Source organism: Rhodamnia argentea, chromosome 7 (assembly GCF_020921035.1).
Source record: "Rhodamnia argentea isolate NSW1041297 chromosome 7, ASM2092103v1, whole genome shotgun sequence".
In the NCBI taxonomy this organism is placed as follows: Eukaryota; Viridiplantae; Streptophyta; class Magnoliopsida; order Myrtales; family Myrtaceae; genus Rhodamnia; species Rhodamnia argentea.
The window spans coordinates 29,289,078-29,310,716 of record NC_063156.1 but is presented as its reverse complement, the minus strand read 5'-3'; the positions used below and the strand labels follow the sequence as shown (position 1 = coordinate 29,310,716).

The following is a 21,639-nucleotide window of genomic DNA, read 5'->3' as shown; positions in this document are numbered from 1 at the left end:
TAATTAGCTTGATCTAATTTTGAGATACGTTTCGCAATTCGTCGTGTAAAAGCTTCGTTGAGAGGTCTATGTTTGTGTGGTACGGTCCACCAATGACTTCTCGCTTAGAACTATAGAAAATTGCGGCCAAATGGATACAGACCACTCTATGTTTTGGCAATGTCTTTATCCATGACATCAGCCGCAAAATATATAAAGCAATAATGATAGGTGACAAAATCATTGGGCTTTCAAGAGAGGGACGAAGACCCAGAGACTAATAACTGTTACTTTTGCTCTTGTTGACACTGTGACATCCAGTTTCACTTTACGGCTCGAGTACGTGGCTGACAAAGTTACCTTAAGCCTCCTCAAAACCAAAGCACAAATTCTTGGCTTTGCTACTGTAATGGGATGGGCATTTTCCAATCGGACAGTCAATCATCGACACCTCGACTTGGTCATCTGGAAGAACAGATTTCTAGCAAACACCATATGAAACTGAAATGTGGGCAAGAACCAGTCCTGTAACAGGCCCGAGGCAACAGAAACAGCACAATTCTCAGCATTTGACAAAAAAGTAAACACATGCCCAGACAGAAACGTGATAAGTTCATGTACTACTGCCAGAACTCAGAATCAGGCACTTCATCATTTAAATTCTGCATCTTGCAGGGCTACGTTTGACAAACGAAGAATGACAGCATGTATATTTCCAAATTTCATATGCAGTGATAGAATTAACACGCAGCAAAAGTGCAGAATCTAGAAGAAACTTCAGGAAGACCAGTATGTCAACCATCTGAAAAGTTAAATGTCCCCAAGCAAATAGAGGGGGATGCCAGACAGTGCGCAAACAGACATGGTTTTTACAAGACCGATTTGGTATAAAGAAAACAATTTTAGACTTTATGGGACCCATAGCCCATTCAGTCACTGGATTGTAGAGGACAGTCCATCCACATGGACAACATGATACAACGCAATCTTAATCGATCACAAAATTATCAATTTAGCTGCATGAGGCAGTTTGGGTTTCAACTGCTCAGCCTTTTTTCTTGCAGCCTGTTTCTCCTCCATGAAAGTTCCTTCCGTTAAACAGGCATGAGGATGAGGATCAACAACAATCTCCTCAAGCATTGTGGCCCTTTCAAGCAGATATGAGATGATCTCGGAATCAATTGCATACCCCCTAAAGCCAAGTATTTTCACCTCCTTGAGATATTGATTCGGAGTTGCATTCACCCTTTTTGCATTCCTTCGTCTCCATGGTTCTGTCCACTCCAACTGCGACAAAGATTATAGCATACACCCAATATGCCACATGCAATACGAGTCAGAGCAAGCCTCATGCACCACTTGAGACGCCAGCACAAAGCTATGCCAAATAGACACATTGAGATGATACAAACACCTAAACTTAAATGGTATACTTTGACAGTGACACAAACAATAGTCGCTTGGCAATTTCTTTCAGGATAGCCATTGTTGATGCTCACACGTTTTACAATTTCTTGCCGTCCGCCTACAGCTACAGGTAGGACAAAATTCAGGTCCATATGGTTTGGCTTGGCGAATTCAATTGAAGGATCTATCATCGAGTAAGAATATCATCTAGCATCAGCCATGAACCTTAAGGTCAAAATACGACATCAACCGTTACTAGTAAATGAGAAAACAAGTTTTTGTGGCCCAACGATTTTATTGTTGTAAACAATGAGTTCAGCCTACCCCGGATCAGCCAAGCTAGCACAATAAGTTGTGAATTTTAACGATCCATGCCTAAAGTAGCAATTCCGTATTTCTTCATACAAGTTTACGACAAGCAAGACTCGGCCAATCGATAACATCGCCCATATTCCACAATTACCTTGGTCGCAAACAGTTTTCTGTGTGTTGCACAATGACCGACCAGCTACACAGTCTATAGAAAATCTATAGATGCTTGTAGATACATCATATTGAGAAGTATGAAGTGCTGTACATAAAGGAAGTACCGGTCTTGATAAGACACAAGGAAAAGAAATGAAACCAAAAACAATCAAAGATATCACTACAGTGAATTAGATATCTGGGGTCATAACTGAAGCCCATATATTTAGACTATTGTCTTGGAAATGGGGAAACTGCAGAGATGCAATATGAAGCAGCACCCACATTGCAACAACAAAATGAAATATCTACCTTGAGTTCAAAATGATGCAAGAATGGCGCTGCTTCTATAAGAGAAGTTAAACCAAGAAGGCTTGCTGTATCAGATGTCTGAACTAACCACGTGAGATACCTAAGGTTAAATAACATAGGAAATTGTGGTATCTCTAGACCATCCTGAAAGATCAGCACATTATAATTACAAGAACGTAAAGAACTTTGAAGCAAGATCTGAACAGGAACCACAAAAACCACCTTGAAGAGATTCATGTGTAAGTGAAGAGCTTCCAGTTGAGGCAAAGAGCTACAAAGAGGATGTAGATAAATACTAACAGGATCATAAAGAGCACCAAGAGTAACACTAGTTAGCAGAGGAGCATTCTCGATGAGAACTTGTGGTCCTCCTTTTGAAGCATTGTGATAAGCAAGTGACACCAAATTCGGGGCGGAAACTTCAAAGGTTGTCAGGTCACTACAATGTATAAACAAGTGCTTCAGAGAAAGAGAGGAGCCTTTAACTTTTATATGTGAAAGAAGCTCCGAGCATACTATAACCAACTCCTCAAGAAAAGGACAACTGGTGAGGATGCAATCCAAATTCTCATCCGTAAGATTGACGAACTTCAGGTCCAGAGACCTCAGGCAAGACAAGTCATAACGGCATTTGGCGCTTGGCAAAATGAACTTGCTGGGAAATGTGTAACGTGGAGAGTCAAATTTTCTGAGAAACGGTAAAAAGTCCAGCTTCAAGTTCTGAACTCTCTTTGCCAACGCTACTGCAACCCACTCATCTACATAACGCCTCGAGCGATTATTCAAATCAAAACGCACCCTAAACTCACGAATTCTTGAACCTTGATGCGAGTTCAACATCCGATTCACCCATCCAATGAACTTGAACCTTCCTGCTCCCAAAGATTTCGTGTTATGCGAGATGTCTTGCTCTGCCTTCGAATCTTCAAAATCCAAGCTGCCCGTTGTGTAACTCCACAACTTTTTCCATCTCCGTGAAAGAACGCTAGTTCTCACAGCTTCCTTGAAGGTCATAAGGGACAAAATGGAAACAAGAATTTCATGCGGCAGTTCACTGATCATGTCCTGCAGATCCTTGTTCCTCTCCTCATGCTAATGAATCCAACGTAGTAGACAAAAAGAAAATCCAAAAATCAAACAAGCGCTCATCAGAACACCGAAACACTAAACCATGACCTTAGCTGCAAAGCACAGCTTCGTTGAATTAAAGGAACAAAATTAAAAAAATGAAAAACTTAAACACAACCATAAATGCTGACAAGTCGATAAAATATCAGCAGTTTTTCACGTTCGAAATTGCCGGTTCATATAGACAACAAACACAGGCGTAGGCGGAAACGAGGAGTAGTAATCTGAAGCAATTTCGAGATTAAGCTTCTTTCGAGAAAAGCACAAGACAGAGAAACTGTATACCCTATCACGAGAAGTAAGTCTACATATCTAGCACTACATCTACAACTTCGGAGCGACGACGTGATCGGAAAAAAGACAATCGATTCACCTCCGGTGAAGCATGTTCCACTGTATTGGCAGGTAGACAAGACTCTTCGTCGCCGTCCATGATCACTGGCGAACCGACTGAAGAGTGAAGACGATAGTTATGAGTCAGATCATCTTGAAAAAATGTCGACGAAAGACGTAGAGAAAATGGCTGAAGAAGGCACGGAAGAACAGAAATTACCTCTCACTCAGAGCTCGATCACGATGCGAGTGACATGGACATAGGAGAGCATTTGAAGATGGTCATCAACAAAGCGTAGCTCACTCGCAAATCGGATGCAACGGCCGCTATTCTCGTCGTTTTGAATGCACCGTCGTCTTGGAGTCCGATGGGCTGATGAATTGTGGGCTGGGCCGACCGGATGAATTGTGGGCTGGCCCATAGAAATTATTGTCCTTAAACTTTTAATTTATTCACTATACCTCTAAGTAAATGATTAATGTAGTCATTCCGTTTGTTCGAATGACAAAGTAAACGTTTTCTGACGACGTGGATTTTCATCTGATAAATCAATATGCCTATCTTTTTATACATCTACTTCAAAAAATGAAAAAAATTAGGGCATTAACACGTCAATCAATGTCTGATGATGTAAATTATTATCTCCTAATTTGAAATGACTATCTTATTTGGAAAATTCAAGTGTAGTTATTTTTCTTTTCGTTATCCATCAAACTTAACGAATTGAAAGTGAACCGTCAATTTGAATTAATGAAAAGACAATATGGAACATCTTCATGTTATTCGGGGACTAGATTAAAATTAATAATTCAAAGACGGCATTGTATATGAGATTAAAGTGTAACCCATTTATGTCATTTTTTTTTTTTTCATTTCTCAACTACACTAGCCAAGACTTCGACCCAAAAAAAAACACTAGCCAAGACCAAAAGAGAGACAAAAAAAACTGATCAGACAATTCACTGAAAGGTTACATGGCGCCAGTATGCGCAGTGCGCACCCTTGGAGCTATGTGTGGCCTCTGCTGGATTAACTTCCAAGAGGACACCATGAACGGTTGAACCAAAAGAGCACGCAGCTTCGCGTCACCGAGGAGAAGCTCCGCCAAGGCCTTCAAATGGCGATCGCTACGCTCTCTCCAACGTCGTCTCTGCTCCCGCGCGCCAACCCTTCGACCAATGCTCGTCTCGCGCTTCCCCAACTCCCGTGGCCCTGTTCAAGTTCACATGCAAGAGGAGGAAGTGCTTACCCGCCAAAACTGCGATCAGCCGTCAGAGACTCGCGCAGGAGAACGAGCGTCGCCACCTGCTCTGCTGCTGCATCGCCCTCGCCTTCGGCTCTTCCGTCGGCTCTTCTCTTTGACTGCGATGGAGTGCTCGTGGATACCGAGAAGGACGGCCACCGGATTTCCTTCAACGATACTTTTCAAGAAGTAAATTCCCGCATTCCCTGCTTTCTCTTCGTACTTGTTCCTTGTTCTGGTTTGTGGTCTGGTAGTTATTGCTTTGGTATTGGTCCGTTGGTGCGGAACTGAATGGAATGGCTTCGGCATTGCGAGAAAATTGTATTTGCTTCTTTCGCATTTTGGGCTTTTCTCGCAATTAGACTAGAGACTTCGTGGTGGCAAAGGGTGTTAAACACCCGAGGAACGCGATTTTTCTTAGTGATTGAGAAATTTGATGAATTTTATTGCTCAACATCTTCTGCTCTAAATTTGAGTGTTTGCTTTTAGTTTCTTTCCCTTAAGTTTTTCGAGAAGCTTTAATCTTCAGAGAGAAATCAATCAAGACAGTGGAGGTAATTCTGCTGAAATCTTCATTTATGCCTTACAACTATGGCTCAATGATTTTCATGCATGAACACTGACATCCGGTTGATCATATTTCTCTTAGAGAGAATTGGGCGTCACCTGGGATGTAGATTTGTATGGAGAACTTCTGAAAATTGGTGGGGGAAAAGAAAGGTATCTCGTCCTTATTTTCCATGAATTCTGCAGTTAAATTATGTAGGCCTGAATAGATTCATTGAAGAAGTTCTCTAAATTTGAGAAGAAGTGAACAAAGTGTTTTAAGCTCGAGAGGGGAAGAATGTTAAAACTGACATTTAGCTAGGCATATGTTTGCAGGATGACAGCGTATTTCAATAAGACAGGGTGGCCTGAAAAAGCCCCAAAAAGTGAAGAGGAGAGGAAGGAGTTCATTGCTGCTCTTCACAAGCGAAAGACAGAGTTGTTCATGGCCCTTATTGAAAAGAAATTGCTGCCCCTTCGACCTGGAGTTGCAAAGTTCGTTGTCATGATCTTTCAGTTTATCTATTTTTATGCTTTCACCAAAGAAAAAAAGACTACTTTTATGCCCGTTCTTCTGCTTGCACAGTCTTTGCTATCTTTTTTTTTTTTTGGTCGGGAAAGTTTTTGCTCTTCTGACCAGACTGGTTTCTCTATGTTTACTTCCACACTGATGGAAAATGAATAATTACAACGTCTCCTCTTTTTGATGCCTTATGGATGTAAGAATTGCAATGAACAACTTATAAGACTTGAAAGATGAACTTCTGCTAGACCTTTTTTTTTTTTTTTGCAAAGTCGTAGTATGTCCTGGCCTAAAGTTCAGATTCTAGGCATACCTTTTTCGTTTCTGGAACCCTGTTCTTGACCAAGATCCCATAGATGGAGAATGACTACAGATATGTGCTCTTTGTTGGCAATTGTAAATTCGATGGATCAGATTAATTAGCATTCATATCCAAATGTCTGAATTCCACTGTAAGTATGTGTATACTTCCAATGCACCTCTTTAGAACCTGTTAAGCATGACTTCAAATATATAGATTCTCCATATGTCACACTCACCAATTGCGCAGGCTCATTGATCAAGCACTAGCAAAAGGAGTACGAGTTGCTGTCTGCAGTACCTCGAATGAGAAGGCGGTATGCTTCAGCAGGTTCTGCAGAATTAATTTTCTGTGCAGTGCCAATACTGTTTCACTTGCGTTAAACTTGCCAATGGCACTTCTCAATGGAGGATGAAATGAAGTCTTCCAGTTTTTCATCTCTGTAAATTAGTGCTCGGGGGGTATGCTAGTTATTCAAAACTCTGTTTCACGTTCTCGAAAGAAAATGAATTTGAGCCTGCACAAGTTCCTCTTGGTTGAGCTTTTCATAAATGAAAGACCGAAAATTGCATTTATGGCTTTCCTCTATCTGAAGGAAAGAGGGTTCAACTTCAAAATTAGCTTCATTTGTGGAAAAAGCTGCATTTTATTGATTTATACTATGTGTCCCTGTTGATTTTCAAGTCAAGTTCTCTTGTTGACTCTAAGTCGTGCAATGGTTTCAGGTCTCTGCAATAGTTTCATGCTTGCTTGGGCCTGAAAGAGCAGAAAAAATCAAGATATTTGCGGGAGATGTGGTTCCGCGTAAAAAGCCAGATCCTGTAATGTCTTGTTTGCTTAATCTATATGAAGGTGTTAATGTAGGGTGTAGTGCATCATGTGATAATCTGATAATGGTCTTATTTTCTCGTCGTTGTAGCAACTGATCAGAGACTTGCCGAGTGTCATATTGGCAAAATAACTTTTAATAAGTCTCTATACCTGGAAATAGAATTCATCCTTCACGGAAAAGTTCAGATCTATCAGTTGACGCAATGCTAACCATATTCATCTTGTGTATTCATTTTTCCTTGCCCACTTAATTTGTTTAATGTATGCATGTCCTTGGTCTCTCATCGATTTTAATTCTTCAACAGGCCATCTATCTGTTGGCTGCCAGCACCTTGAGTGTTGATCCTTCAAGGTAATTTACCCACCACTCGCTCAGTTTCTTTTAAACTATGAGGTCAAGCGCATGCTGCCACCAACTCCCTTAAACGCACTTATCCATCTTTTATCTCTCAGTTAAAATATGTTAAGTCAACTATATTAGTTTCATCTCACGGTAGTGTGGTATTTATTGTGTAATGTTGGAGCTCTGCAGTTGTGTTGTGGTTGAAGACAGCGCCATTGGCCTCGCAGCAGCCAAAGCTGCTGGAATGAAGTGCATCGTGACAAAGAGCGGGTAACTACATTACTTCACGGTCTAGCTGGTGCTCTTTAAACCATACTTTCCTTTATCACTAATCTGACTTCAACTTTGATTGGTTTCAGTTACACAGCTGAGGAGGACTTTGTAAATGCTGATGCGGTCTTCGATTGCATCGGAGATCCTCCAGAGGAGCGCTTTGATCTCACATTCTGTGGAAGCCTTCTTGAGAAGCAGTATGTTAGCTAGTCAACTTGCTTCTCGGTCCTTTAGTCAATTCTTTTAATTTTCTTATATATACTCTTGAATATATTCTCCATATCCATGATGGTAGCATAATAGATCTTAAACGAAGCACGGAGAGAAGTCCTTGAAATGTACAGGACTTCAATTTTTATCGCCCTATGGTAGTCTCCTCACAATAAGTTTGATTCCAAAAGATGCGAGAAATTAAGCCGAACTCCAGCATTCTGAATATTTCAATGTGCTCCTATTGGTGTAACAAGGTTGGTTCCTTTGTTAATGTCTTACCTAAATGTTTATAATGCATTCCCAGTAATTCGTACCGGATGTATGGGCAAAGACATCCTTTTATTACAGGGGCTGGCGGAGAGTTTAACTGGCTATCAAGGCACTGTTATGAATAAAGTTCCTCTTTCACTACTGAAAAATGTTAGAAAATTCAACATTAATTGAAAATTCGATGTATTCGATGCGATTCATAAGCATTCTATCTATAGTTAAATATTATCGACTGATTTCACTCTCCCATGCTATCTAGACCAATTTTTCGTACGTGTTTGAAAATATCTAGCATTTGTCATGTAGAACAGCTGCTCTGGTCATGGCAACGACTGAAACAAAGCGTTTTACCATAGCCATATAGTCCAGTAACTAGTTGAACCGGTTGCCCAATCTATCCAATCAAGCCCTCGGAAATGACGCTACTGGTAGTACCCAAGGGAGACCAAACACTACAAGCTTCACCATCAGAAACAAACTCGCAGACGGGGAAAAATACAATTGGATGCGGCTGAAGAGAAGCTTGATTTGGTCCATCAGCCAACCTGTCCCAGGCCAGGAACATTTTTGTTGGCCAGGCCAGGAACATTGGTAGCACGGATATTGTACACCACCACGCGCACAACCCCTTAGATGCACAGAACCACATCCTCCCTCGGACAGTCGAGCAGGAACTTGTTAACTGAAAAGAGATTAGTGCACGTTCACCGTTATCGGTCACATGAAAGGTGCCGCTTCTGTACACATCTAACACTATCCATGTAAGACAGGCAATTGACCAAATAGCATAGGGGAAATGAAGCCATTCTTGGTAAGGCATTCTCTTGTGCAGATAACTTGTAGTCTCGCAGAACCCCAAAAACAAAACAAAAAGAGGCCCAAAGAACAATGCTGAAAAACGAGCTGAATGGCATCAAAGAATTCTTGATCAATTATCAATTTACTATCATACTGCATGCGACAAATATGATGCACCATGAGCCTAAAGCTGGATAAGCAACTAACTTTATACATCAGCTGATCTCCATCCGGAAACTACAACGAAATAGGGAAAAAAGGCATCAAGAACTCAAACATCTCCCATCTAATCAGGCTTCTGAAGCACTTAAAAGAACACAAGTCCGTTACATAACGTGCCAGGCTACAACATAAGACAGAAATATATGTTTCCCACTCAAGAAGCCACAACTGGAGCGGGCAATGACGAAGACTCAAATGAAGATGGGAGCCATCCCTTCCGAATAGCATACTCCACATAGAAACGGAATTTCTCTTCCGCATTCGGGATGTCAAGAGCCAAATCGTCCATTCCATCCTTAATCCGGGTGAAACCTCTTGTCATCTGATTGATGGTGATGAGCCCCTCGCTGTAACACTCTTGCAGTAGATCCAGCATCCTGTCGTTCTTCTTCTCCATGGCCATTACCAATGCCTTCTTTACAACTTCGTGGTTGAAAAAGGGCATTCCTAGATCACGTATGCACTGGCAAGCTTCAGTCACCACCCCACCACTCTCGTATTCCTCCAGAAGCTTTTGAATTTTGTCCTTCGCATCCTCAACAGCCCACCCGGTTCCACCTCCCCAGCACCTAAGAATCCTCTCACCAGCATGGCGGGCAGCAATGAGTGATCGAGCCATGCGCACAGTTTCACTCCCACTGCAATTAGGAGGCAACCTGCTTCCAATTTCTTCCAGATTCAGCGGGGCCAACACATCATCAATAACAGCCCTAGCCAAAAATAAAGCAAGCTCATTTGAAGCGTCTAAAATGTCGAGAGCCGTGTCCTCTGCCGATTCCAAAAGCAGCACAAAACCACTCGCAATGTCCTCAGTCGAAAAAATCTCAATATGGAGGGCAGACAGCAGGATAGATGCCATCTCTTTCTCTCTGTTCTTCCTGTCCATAGCAAGGGTGATGAGCTTCTTCAAAAATACGGGGTTGAACTCAGGTGCTCCAAGATCTTCCAAGCTTCGAATGAGCTCGGGAATGTCATCAGAGAGAAAATATTCATGAATTATACTTACAACTTCCTTCTTATAGCGCCTTAACTTTTCATCTTCAATCTGCGCGTCTCCATTATCCGCTGACTTCGAAAATGAAGCATCAAGCCATCCTTCAGAAATAGCCTTGGGAACCAGTGACTGGAACAGGGACTTTGCAGATGGAACGTCAAGTGCAAGGTCGTCGAGGCTCTCAACCAAACGGGCAAACCCCTTAGCCATTTGACTGGTGCTTATTAAGCCTTCCTCAGCGGCTTCCTTCAGCAACTTCATTATCAAGTGTTCTGTCGCTCGCGTCTCTATTGCAAGAACCAAAGCTCTTTTCACCACCTCATGATGGAAAAACGCAACACCCAACTCCCTAATGCACCTGCATGCCTCAAAAGCATCTCCAGTCTCCACATACTCCCTTAGTAGATCATCTATCTTCTTTTTCACCTCTTCAACAGTTATGCGTGTGCTACCACCCCATCTCCTCTCCAAAAGTTCAGCGTGGTGTGGGGCTGAGAGATAACTCTTTTCAGCAGTCTGAATAACCTGGAAACCTTTAGAAGATTCCGGCAGCGTTTTCTTAGCCCTTGTGAGGAAGGCAGGGGGGAGAATCTCGTCAACTACAGCCCGTGCTAGGAACAACGCGAGCACATCAACAGCATCCAATATATCAACAGAGAGATCGTCAGCCGACTCAAGAAGCAAGACAAATCCATCTCTGATTTGTGGCGGGCTGATGACATCAGCATACAAGGCAGAGAGCAGAACCGAGGCCATTTCTTTCTGCTTATCATGGCGATCCATGGCCATGGAAACTAGCCGCTTGATGAAGTACGGGTGATATTCACTTGAGCCCAGTTCTCTGAGATCAGATGATGCGACGTCCACATCACCTGTGCTAAAGTATTCCTCTACTAAAGAAACAACAGCTTTCTTGTATTCATCCAAGGGGTCTGAGACTGTTGAACCAACTAGTTGATAAGGCTCCTATACAAAGAAACACAATCAAGACTTGTCAGCAAGTGAGCTAACCTCCAGCCCACTAGAGGATTGATAAATGCCAATTAATGGTGGAAAACTGCCATTACCTCACCACTGTCGTAATTGGGATCATTTCTATCTATATGTGATCCACCATCAGTGTCAAGCAATTTCCCCCAAGTTCCCTTACCACCACCTCCATCTGTTTCCAATATACCAGTATTAGCACATGCGCACAAAAACGAAAAGATTGCTCAATTAGAAGTTCCAAACCCTAAGCCGTAGATTATAACATCTACAGCCAGACAACCTAAATTGAACTACTCTCCTTTGTAGCATAATCACATAACCAAGAAAGATAGATACACGTTCAATAAATGCGCGCAAAAGATATAAACTTACAAGCCTATGGCCCCAAGCAATTAGGTGGGGGGACCTGAGTTCACTCCAACTTTAATAAGCAGATTTCCAAATGCAACTCTTAGGGTTGCTTTAGTAGAGTTGCTGGAAATATAAAAACACCAGAGCTACTCACAAATTCAGTCTAAACAAAAAGCCCAACTCAAGTTGTAAGAGTTCTAAATCAAAGGCCTCCTAACCACCCATACTGCAGCCAAAAACAAGGAATATGACCAAAACTACAACTCTAACAGTTCCATCTATTAAATATTACTTTTGGCAATCATTTTCAAAGTACATGATACAAAAATACAGGAGAACAGGAATAAGGGCTATGGGTTCCCTTTTTTACTTTTGTCTGCTATGGATTCGTCTATTAGATATAGCTCACAGACAGAGAGGGATTAGTGACTGGAGGATGCAATAAGTTTACTGCACTTAGCAAAAGATCGATTAATAAGTCTCAGGCAGGGAACCAGAATAAACTCTTGAGGAGAGGAGGATGATGACTTAATAGGAGTTCAAATGATCAGATCAACTTTCACCTAGACATTTGTTGTAACCTGAAAACATTAGCCAGATGTAAAAACAGGAGGAAATAAGAATGTAGAGCGTGCAGCAGCAAACCCTTCTGATGACGAGAATACAATGAGACGATCACAAGACCCCAGACAAACAAAACCACACATTGAATCCTTCAACAGAAACACAACTCGAGCATGATTAAAATGCACCAAACATACCTTTCTTAACCCGTATAAACTTCCCAGAGTGTGTCCTCCGCACATGCCTCACAGCAATTCCGGCTGTAGGCGCCTTGCCAGCAGCAGGAACCTTTAATGGATGTTCAGAGAGGAGAGTTTTAGGCGATTTGGGAGAGGATGACAGGCTCTCCGCATTCTGGGTCGCTAATTTAAGCGTTTCCCTCTGCTCATTCGTCAGAAACCCCTCGTTCGACGCCATCTGCGTAGCCCACTCCCAAAGAACAAACGACGATCAAAAACTATACCAACAGCTAACCGTCACCATCTACTATTATGCCACTCGATTTACGAACACAAAAGCACGCGCGACTGCCGGTTCGCGTACATCGGAAAACGAATCCAAGCATCAATAGAGGGCAAAGCATAACGAACAGGAGAGCGAGCCAATCTGAAGGAACGCCGCACTTTGAATCTGAGCTACGAGTTAACAATCGACGGCACAGCATAGCATTTACAATGGAAAAATATCAAAGCACGCGTGAACACAAACAAACAAACAAAAAAAAAGCAAAGTGAGATTCAATAGGAGTAGGACCTGAACAATTGCACCAGCCAGACGGGCGAGACCGAAACGTATCCGATTCTTCTGTGCTTGGCCCGGATGAAACTCGAGCCAAGACAGAGAGTAGCGTACAAAATTGGATCTCCAATCGAGAGAGAGAGTGAGCAAAACTCTCAGTGAACGAGACGCGAGAACCGCACTCCCGCGTAGAAATCCAATACGCAAACCCTAGACCGTGACCTCGTCCCCCAGAACCTGCGGATCCGATCCCTCTTTTCGTTCGTTTGCTTTTTTTTTTTTTTTTTTCCTCTCGCGTGTCCGGGTCTCAATCGGCTGAACAGAGAGCGAGCGAGAAAAGGATGAGAATGAAGCGAAAAGGAGACGAAGAAGGTGGGGAGAGAGCGACGGAGAGACAGACAGGGGTTTATATATGGAGGCTACTACTGCGGTTACGATTACACGTCATCGCGGAGGTTTCCTGGAGCCCACGTGGCACCATCTCTTTTGGAAAGCCCAGTCGTAGAGAGGTTCCGCGACTGGTGCAGTGCTGCCACCTGGCATCCCCTTAGCCGCTTTAGGGTTTCATTTTTGCACGTTCATTTACCAAAATGCCACTGAATCGTTCTCTCCTCTCCCCGTCTTTGCCCCTCACTTTAGGTTTTTTTTTTTTGCCCTTTTTCTTTTTTCTTTTTTCTGCTATGGCGTCCACTACATAGGTAAGGTGGTCGGCTGCGGAATTTGGATTGATACGGTGGCGTGGCCAGACAAATCTTTTAAATTATTTCAGATAAGGTCACGGAAATAACAAGATATCTTCTTCTTTTTTCTCTTTTATAAAGATTCCACGTGCTTTGAAAATAGACATAAGAGAACAAATGGGTTCGATCCTTGTCTCTGGTTGATGATGATAAGAAGATTAAGATCAGATTTGACATGCCTAAACTTGCTGTTGGCTGAATAATTAAAAGGGCCCGTGGGTTGATGAAGCTGTGTTCGATGAGCATCGCGCAAGATTCATCTTAAGCGATTGATTTTGACTCAATCATCACGCGTGTTTGGTCCGAAGAACGAGGGTATGAAAATTCAGAAGATTTTTCCTTGCAGTTGCTGGAGGCCCCATAAGCCCAAGATCGTTCTCTGCTCACCCAGTTGGGCTTAAAGCGGTTCAGAGAAGCCAGTGGACAAGATGAGGGTATCAGGGTACAAAACAGAGCCCAACAATATGCAGTTGACCTTCCCATACAGAAAAACGAAGAATGCCATCGGCTCCGGATGACCATCCAAAAGCAATTTGGTCTTTGTGTGCTTCAAAGAAATTGGGCATATTTTGGGATATCAATGTTCTCCGACGGGTGTCAGTTCTTCGCCTATCACTGTACAGCCTTGACTACTTGGCGGCACCGCAGGGAAGTACCCACCCGACAACGTGGGGGCGTTGTCTACCGTGCCTCCTTTCACATGCCTGCAACATTCGCATGGTTTGTTCCGATTAAGGGCAAACGGAAAACAATTCCTACAAGACCATAACTAGGAGATAAACATTTGGTCAGTGTCGGAGGGGGTTTCGACCAAAAAGTGAGGGGAATCGACAAAGAGGTCCTCTTCATATCGAAGACATGTCATGCAGCAATGAGTCTAGCGACAGGAAGCAAGCAAATAGTCAAATTGTATAGGAAGATGATTCCAAATGAGGGAAAAGCATAAGTATAGGTTCACATTATCTATCCACTGCCAAAAAAACAAGAGAGAAAAAAAAGTGTTGTAGAGCTTCTCACCTTCCCAATTGGCAACACTGGCGTTCGCCAACAAAGAACATCTGGACTTTCCCTCATTCTGCAAAAACAGAGATTCAGCAGCAACCATATAAGAACATGTTAAAACCAATAATGTCATTTTCCGTGAACATAAACAAAGCAGTCAAACGTGCACACTTCAGAATCATCTCAACAACCGTTCCACTTTAACATTTAATGCACATCATTACTGGACATACTTTTACTTTAATGTCATGGTGGAAAAAGCATTGGCCAAAGCAATCTGCATATTCCAGTGAACAACCATCCTAAGATGTGACTACTAAGATCCACAATACCCTCGGAAAATAAGAATGCAAAGCCACTCACTTATCAGCATCCCTGGAAACACTTGTGTAATTGTCCGTACTGCAGAAAAGATATCGCTCATCTGCAAAGCTTATAGTCTCTGTAGACATTTTCCCAGGGATGGACGAAGCAATCTTCTTTTCCTCAGGCATATCGTGGCAGATCATCTGCCGAGTGTCAGGCATGTTTGACATCTTCTGAGCCTTCATAACTTGGGGGAAACAGTTTGACTGAACTTCTGGCTCTTGGCTGGAGATTACATGGTGTCTACCGCAGATCGCCTCTCTTCCTGAACAGTCAAACACTGGATCAGGCAGATGGCCCTCCAGGTCGTGTGGAGAACACTGGGACATGTCTGTACCAACACTTAGAATGTTTCCATCGGCATTTCTTATAGTGCTTACTGCTCCAACTCGGTGATCGCATGTATGCAGCATTTGAGATCTACAATCGGAAGGGCAGGCTAGATTTGCTTTTGCCATAGTTGTGTACTGCTCAAAGGTATAGTCAGAATAATCAGAATCGCTTCCTTGTTCAACAATCGACCGTGTTTTCTGCAGCATTCTGCGGGAGCAGCTGAACAAACTAAAAGATGGCCTTTTCACTTTTGCACGCTTTGATTCTGCTGCACAAGGTACATAATTGATTCTGATCTCTACATTACAGCCAAGGATGGACTGAAGTGAACTGGCAATCAATTTCCATGACTTCTCAGCCCTCGTCACATAGTCAGGATGACTGAAGTCCAAATTAGCCATTGCACAACCTGAGACGTCGAACATTCCCAGTGATCACATATTACAGTGAAATTAAAAACCTAATACAGATTAATAATAGAAAAGTAAAAGAATAAAACGGTCCAGAAGACTACAGAGCTTAGATTCACATGAGCTCATGCTGGAGGCAACCAAAGATGCATTGCCACAAATTACTGTATGGTGGACATCTAATGGCGAATCAGCAAGATGACACAAAGCGGCATGCAGATCGAGCCTTTGAAAGAATTTAAGCGACAAAGGCAAGTTAACCACAACACAGAACACCCACAACGAAAAAAACACATTTATGTCCATAAATAATCATTCCATCTTTAATATGTCAGCAAGGGCTCTATCTGCGTCCTGTTAATAAATGCAGCAACATAGGGCTCATATAGTAGCTTAAGACATCTTGAGTCAAGTTTATAGGTAAGCTGAAATTTCTCAATGACAGCTTATCAGATCAAGAGATATTAGTCCAAGAATGCTTATCGCCAATTTCTCTCATAACACTGTTTTATTGACCCACTTATTTGACTCTATCAAAGATAGGAAGCATGTGTACCTTGATTCAAGCGAAGAGAGGACATACTTCCACGTTTCATCAGAAATTTCTTCAAAGCCTTTGACCGACATAGTTCTGTAGCCCTTTTCCAGATAGAATCCAACCTTTCCCTGTAGTTTACCGGTGCATCCAATATACTCAAGTCACCGCAATCACATGAACAATGGATGAAATGCTTCTTGCTCTCCTCTGTAGAGGGTCTGCTGCAACAGTCACCATCTATATCTGTACAATAATTAGTCTCAGATGGATTAACTACGTTGACCGTATTAAATACTTGCTCCAGCTTATATCAATATAGATAACTGTTTCAAAGCTGTGACTGAACTAAGCCACTCACCCTTCTCCATGTTCCGAGGACAACATTTTGAATCACGTTCATCCAAAGAGGAAGAATCTGCAGAACTTAGTTGTAGCAGTGCCACTGTGAGCCAGGTTGTTTGATTCTTTGACATCCTCAATTGCTTCTCAGTTTCGGAAAGTAACTTCAAAGCATGACTCAACTTATGCAAGTCAGTTTCAGCTGGAAGAAGAAACTACTTCCAGTTAGACGACAGCGTTACAAGATGATCAGCAAGCACTCAAATGTTAAAGTATAAGACACGGACAAATCAGAAGGTGCTGGAGAGGTCCTCTGACATGAACAAAGTGATAGCGGTTCTGTCCAACACTAATTAAGCAAGCATCACGTCAGTCCACCAACCCACACTATGTTATCTGAAAAATAAGGATTGGTGGTCCATCAACACACATTATGATTGCACTGCTGCATTCTGCAAGCTCATCTGATCTGCAAGAGAGACCTGACGGACTTGTAGAATGTGGCAGTGTAATTAATAATAGGGAAAGTAAACAGTAAGATAGCGTGAAACATCACTAGGATATATCCACTTAAAATGATGAGCCAAAAGGAAAAGGAAAAGGAGCAGAGGTTGATTCCTCAATTGCACGAAATGACATGAAACTAAGGAGGTGATAAATAATGGTAAAACCCAGTGCTGACACATTTAATTCAACCAAGGAAAGATTGAGCTGGCGAAGGCTCTCAAATGAAGTTAATTACCTTAAAAAAAATTAATATGCCCATAAAGTGGATCATACCAATGAAAGAAGCAAGTGGACCATGCTAAATGTTTATGAACACCTCCTAATCGCTGAAGGCAAAAATTCTCCACCCACCCTCCAATAAAAAGAGAAAGAAAAAAGAAAACCCTTCCCAGTCACCAGTCCATCACAGATGTAATCACATGCACCGCCTTATATATATGACTTGTCGATTTCATGTTTTTCGTTTAAGTTCATCTTTGCATAAAGATTATAGCTTCTAATTGCCCCAAGTCTCAGGACCTTGGAAACGTAATCAAATTTTGAGGGACAATAACTACAGAATTTCATCACGCTAATGCAGTAATGCTACAAAATGACAGCATGAATTTGCTGGCTCCTTCCTGTTTCACTTGGTACAGAAAATGATACTAGGCATCAATCACGGAAGACCCAACATCATACTCTACAAAGAAAGAGAACCAACACAAATGGCAGTAGTCAAATTCATAAATTCAGTCCCCGTATCATCCATAGTTAGTGGAGCACCATATCCACAAAATCCGCTGTCAAATTCATAAATTCAGTCCTCATATCATCCATAGTCAGTGGAGCACCATACGCACAATATCCTTTTGGCAATCATAATGGTGAAATATGACTTTACGTCTCATGACCTCATGTATGGATGTTGGAGCAATTCGATGACATGTTAATATGCATACATGATGAATGCCTCTGGCCTTTACTAGCAAAAGTAGCAGGCTACAAAACTTACAGGTGTGAATTTCCGAAAACTTCCTGCGGGCTTCTGAATTTAGTTCCTGAGTCTGACCCGAGAGAATATCCATGATAAGATTTGCCAACTGTGATATCAGTTGCATTGGGTCAATTCTTGACCTCATCAGCTCCCGAGCTCTTATGACTGTATTTGAAGTGTCAGAAGATAAAGCTAGATCAAGCAAATCAAGCAATTCATCATCAGATACAGTTCCCATCTGCACAAGAGAAGATCGCCAATTATGATTCATTTATTATAGCATGAGCTGAAACAATTTAATACAGGCTCAGCTGAAAGCATGAAAAGGAGAAAAGTGTGGGGCCCTCACAAGCTCATAGGCCAAGGACATTGTTATTCTTTTCCCAAGTAAACTGAGCTGGTCGAGCATCATTTCTGCATCCCGAAGAGAACCATTTGATTTTGCGGCAATAAATTCTATGGCAACTTGATCAAAGACCAGACCTTCTTCTACGCAAATTTCACCCAATCTGTTGGCTATATCTGCATCCTTTATCTTTGGAAAATGATATCTTTGAGAACGCGACAAGGCACTTCTTGGCAGCTTGTCAAGCTCAGAAGTGATCATAATAAAGACAATGTGCTGGGGAAGTTTCTCTAGGCTAGTCAGAATCATAGCCCACGTCTCTGCATGCAACAATTGGCATTCATCGACGATGAAAACCTTGAAGCGTGAAGATTCTGGGGGAATGGCCGCATTTTTCAACAGAGATCGAACTCTATCTGTGCGGTTTATTCTCAATGAATCCACCTCCTTAACGTCTCTACTCCATCCAGAAAAGAGCACTGTGCATTCTCTGCAGAATCCACATGGTCCATGCTCCTTCAACATGAGACAATTTAGTGCAGCAGCAAGTATTCTTGAAGCAGAAGTCTTGCCAGTGCCATGGGGGCCATGGAAGAGATATACGGAGGGTATCTTTCCTGTAGATATAGAACCGTGGAGAGACTTTGTTACTACATCTTGACCCACCAATTCATTGAAAGATTTAGGCTTTAACCTTTGACCAAGTTGCTTTTGTGTATCTGAATACGGAGTACTTTCATTATCTCTCCAAATATCCTTCCATCCATATCGATTTGCCTCATTCACATCCTCAACTAACAGTGGCCTGTCTTCAACTTCGGATAAAGCAACTGACCTCTTGAATTTTGGGGTCCCTGACCAGCAACAACTGATGCTGCATCCGTCCTGAGAGTGATCATCCGCATCAACTTCATTAGCAAACAATGAACGGCTAGGACTTGAACCTTCTAGATAAGCATCAATTCCTGTATTTCTTGGAGTACTTGCGTGACTTTCGATGTCGCCACCGACACCACACGATCTTCTCTGGATCCTGTACTGAGATTTCCGTTCTGAAGCAGTATGTTTGATCTTTTCCACTTGAGATGATCCCATTGACATCTCACTACAAGAATCGACATCCTCCATACGATTGCTGGGAGTTACGCAGGCTAAGTCCAACCCTTTGTCTGTAGTATCATGCCCATACACTTCATTTATTAGCCCAAGAAGCTCTTCTTGCTTTCCTCTGCAAATATTCAGCGCTCCTGCTGGTGCATTCCAAGTCGGATCGCGTGCATCGCCAACCATGCAGTGATTCTCACAATTAACTAACTTCGACTTGCTTGATGTTGGATTAGCATCATATTCATCCAAACATTTAGGTTTATAACGCTTTTCCACCACACCCTTATCGACGGAGGCGCCTTCTTGGGGACTGTTCATAAACCGGAGAGATATCCCATTATTTGAATTCGTTTCCCAATTAGCATTCTCGATCAAAGCAGAGAACTTGCTCATGGAATTCGTCGAGGGATCCCTCAGAGACCTCACTCTCCTAAGTGCTACGAGAGCTCTGGAAATAGGAATATCAACCGAATGCCGCCTACCATCCATCATTTTCTTCAAAGACCCGCCACCATATAAGAAGTAGACTTCTCACTATGATTTATATCTCAAGAGCTTAAAGAAAAGCAGAGCGACCCTGAAAGAAAAGAAAATTAATAACCATAAAAGTTATCAAAAGAATACCCTACCGGACTAATCTATTCTTGAAAAGGCAAAAGCCTCTTTATACTTTTTAGGGTTCGAACACACACAGACACAGAGCATGAAGAATTGGAAAAACAAAATTACACCATTCACACTCTCCAAATGCATGTCGACAGCTCTAACTTTCTAGATTCTAGGAAAGCAAGGAGGTGAGCAAATCAAAAATGGAGTTTTAGAATTTCCCTTTTGGAGGGGGAAAAACAAACAATAAGCAAAAAATGAAACGCTTAGATTTCTGGAAAACGAGTGTAGTACCTGAACGTGAATGACAGATAAACCCGTTTTTCTTTTTTTGGGTTGAGACAGACAAACCCGTTCACGCTTTAGAAAATGTGTGTTACTACAACAGAAATAGAGGAAAAGGGACAGCTGAGAAGGGGGGAAAACAGGGCAAGGCAAAATGAGAGAATGTGCATGCACCTCCGGCCATAGTACACAAACACAGCTCGGAACAGTGTCAGCTTCAACTTCGCTCGATCAAAACAGAGAAGGGTGTACGCCCTACGCGCACAAGGTCACACACTCAGCCATTCACAGAGTCACACTACTACATTTCTCTGAAACAGGGCATGTCAGAGTCCACAAGGAGAGAGAGAGAGAGAGCGAGCGAGCTCGTGTCTTTGGAGACGAAGAAAGCAATGTAATGGAAAGAGAATCTCGAATTCAAAGAAATTAGAGAGAAAAGGGTACACATATGTATATTCAAGTGAAAACAACGAACGCGAAACGACAAAGTTGAAAAGCTCGAACCTGAAGCCAGCCAGCAGGAATTAATAAAGAAATGCCAAGTGCCCATGACCACGAGTTGCGACTGTTGAAGGGAATATCTCCCAATTTCCTCTTCGAAGTTTGAACGGGAACGGGGAGGTAACGTGAAAAGCGGAATACTAAACCCTAACCCTAGAACACAGCGGCATTGGTGGCCGAGCTTCCTCGTCGAAGTCCGTTCGGCACTGATTTGACATTGAGAGCGTTGGTTGAAGATGGTGATGACGGCGAAGACAATCGGTAAGTGGCAAAGAAGTAAATGCCATTAATGAGCGAGGTTGATTCGCAGAACATTATTACCATCACAATGCAGAAATAGAAAGAGAGATTTGACAACGAAAAAAAAAAAAAAGAAATTGCAGAGTTTCTTTTGCTCTTGTGCAGAGTTTTTGCAGAGGAGAGTGAGCGAGAAAGAGAGGAGGGGGTCTGGTCCTGGCTCTCGTTCAGAGAGCCTATGGGGGTATTTTGGGGATTTCATGCTTTTGCGCTCGACGGTTTTAGTTAGTTGGGACGAGGCGGTGGGGACAGGAAAAGCTCTATCTGCGCTCGGTTTGGCGAAGTTCTTTTACTCGCACGGTTAGAGCGTGGAAGACGAACGCGCAATCAAGATTCTGCTGAAAATAGAACTTAAAATGTGCAATTAACAATCTAAAAAGTAGTTCTTTCATTAATGTACTCCTAGTTAGTGTTTGAGAGATTAAAAACACTCGATAACATGAGTACACATGGTAGAAGTT

The 21,639-nt window shown here is 42.3% G+C and overlaps 4 protein-coding genes across 7 annotated transcripts; 1 reads left to right on the top strand and 3 right to left on the bottom strand.

Annotated features, from left to right (window-relative positions):
* Positions 1-667: 667 nt before the first annotated feature.
* LOC115749523 (F-box protein At5g03100-like) lies at positions 668-3,958 on the bottom strand. Of its 3 annotated transcripts, none has more exons than XM_030686373.2 (4): positions 3,665-3,957; positions 2,386-3,255; positions 2,164-2,307; positions 668-1,266 (listed from the first exon to the last, which is right to left on the bottom strand). In XM_030686373.2, exons 1-4 carry the CDS (start codon positions 3,722-3,724, stop codon positions 976-978), a joined length of 1,365 nt encoding a protein of 454 aa, XP_030542233.1. In that variant the 5' UTR covers positions 3,725-3,957; the 3' UTR covers positions 668-975. The 3 variants fall into 3 exon arrangements, with proteins under 3 accessions (XP_030542233.1, XP_030542235.1, XP_030542232.1); XM_030686375.2 differs by having other exon boundaries at positions 2,962-3,255; XM_030686372.2 differs by having other exon boundaries at positions 2,164-3,255; positions 3,665-3,958.
* Positions 3,959-4,635: 677 nt separating this feature from the next.
* On the top strand, positions 4,636-8,121 carry LOC115749524 (CBBY-like protein). Its single transcript, XM_030686377.2, has 8 exons — positions 4,636-5,057; positions 5,518-5,588; positions 5,751-5,909; positions 6,488-6,554; positions 6,964-7,059; positions 7,375-7,421; positions 7,602-7,682; positions 7,772-8,121. Exons 1-8 carry the CDS (start codon positions 4,743-4,745, stop codon positions 7,893-7,895), a joined length of 960 nt encoding a protein of 319 aa, XP_030542237.1. The 5' UTR covers positions 4,636-4,742; the 3' UTR covers positions 7,896-8,121.
* Positions 8,122-9,076: 955 nt separating this feature from the next.
* Positions 9,077-13,163, bottom strand: LOC115749518 (MA3 DOMAIN-CONTAINING TRANSLATION REGULATORY FACTOR 1-like). The gene is made up of 5 exons (XM_048281716.1): positions 13,145-13,163; positions 12,841-12,959; positions 12,285-12,519; positions 11,250-11,344; positions 9,077-11,148 (listed from the first exon to the last, which is right to left on the bottom strand). Exons 3-5 carry the CDS (start codon positions 12,502-12,504, stop codon positions 9,343-9,345), a joined length of 2,121 nt encoding a protein of 706 aa, XP_048137673.1. The 5' UTR covers positions 12,505-12,519; positions 12,841-12,959; positions 13,145-13,163; the 3' UTR covers positions 9,077-9,342.
* Positions 13,164-13,835: 672 nt separating this feature from the next.
* On the bottom strand, positions 13,836-21,303 carry LOC115749517 (protein STICHEL-like 2). Of its 2 annotated transcripts, XM_030686365.2 has the most exons (9): positions 20,885-21,303; positions 20,555-20,635; positions 18,386-20,066; positions 18,055-18,274; positions 16,573-16,755; positions 16,233-16,457; positions 14,931-15,675; positions 14,583-14,640; positions 13,836-14,269 (listed from the first exon to the last, which is right to left on the bottom strand). In XM_030686365.2, exons 3-9 carry the CDS (start codon positions 19,979-19,981, stop codon positions 14,195-14,197), a joined length of 3,102 nt encoding a protein of 1,033 aa, XP_030542225.1. In that variant the 5' UTR covers positions 19,982-20,066; positions 20,555-20,635; positions 20,885-21,303; the 3' UTR covers positions 13,836-14,194. The 2 variants fall into 2 exon arrangements, with proteins under 2 accessions (XP_030542225.1, XP_030542226.1); XM_030686366.2 differs by lacking the exon at positions 20,555-20,635.
* Positions 21,304-21,639: the final 336 nt, after the last annotated feature.

Bases quoted from the DNA above. Each gene is read 5' to 3' on its own strand.
- LOC115749523 (XM_030686372.2), bottom strand. From the start codon at position 3,724: ATGGACGGCGACGAAGAGTCTTGTCTACCTGCCAATACAGTGGAACAT. The intron at 3,256-3,664 runs GTGAATCGATTG...TGGATTCATTAG, and splicing joins TGGAACATGCTTCACCGGAG to CATGAGGAGAGGAACAAGGA. The intron at 1,267-2,163 runs GTAGATATTTCA...TCTTTGTCGCAG, and splicing joins TGCATCATTTTGAACTCAAG to TTGGAGTGGACAGAACCATG.
- LOC115749524 (XM_030686377.2), top strand. From the start codon at position 4,743: ATGGCGATCGCTACGCTCTCTCCAACGTCGTCTCTGCTCCCGCGCGCC. The intron at 7,060-7,374 runs GTAATGTCTTGT...ATTCTTCAACAG, and splicing joins CGCGTAAAAAGCCAGATCCT to GCCATCTATCTGTTGGCTGC. The intron at 7,683-7,771 runs GTAACTACATTA...GATTGGTTTCAG, and splicing joins TGCATCGTGACAAAGAGCGG to TTACACAGCTGAGGAGGACT.
- LOC115749518 (XM_048281716.1), bottom strand. From the start codon at position 12,504: ATGGCGTCGAACGAGGGGTTTCTGACGAATGAGCAGAGGGAAACGCTT. The intron at 11,345-12,284 runs GTATGTTTGGTG...TATTGGAAACAG, and splicing joins GTTTATACGGGTTAAGAAAG to ATGGAGGTGGTGGTAAGGGA. The intron at 11,149-11,249 runs GTAATGGCAGTT...TTCTTTGTATAG, and splicing joins CCAATTACGACAGTGGTGAG to GAGCCTTATCAACTAGTTGG.
- LOC115749517 (XM_030686365.2), bottom strand. From the start codon at position 19,981: ATGATGGATGGTAGGCGGCATTCGGTTGATATTCCTATTTCCAGAGCT. The intron at 16,458-16,572 runs GTGAGTGGCTTA...ATTATTGTACAG, and splicing joins TCCTCGGAACATGGAGAAGG to ATATAGATGGTGACTGTTGC. The intron at 15,676-16,232 runs GTACACATGCTT...TCGACGTCTCAG, and splicing joins CTCTCTTCGCTTGAATCAAG to GTTGTGCAATGGCTAATTTG.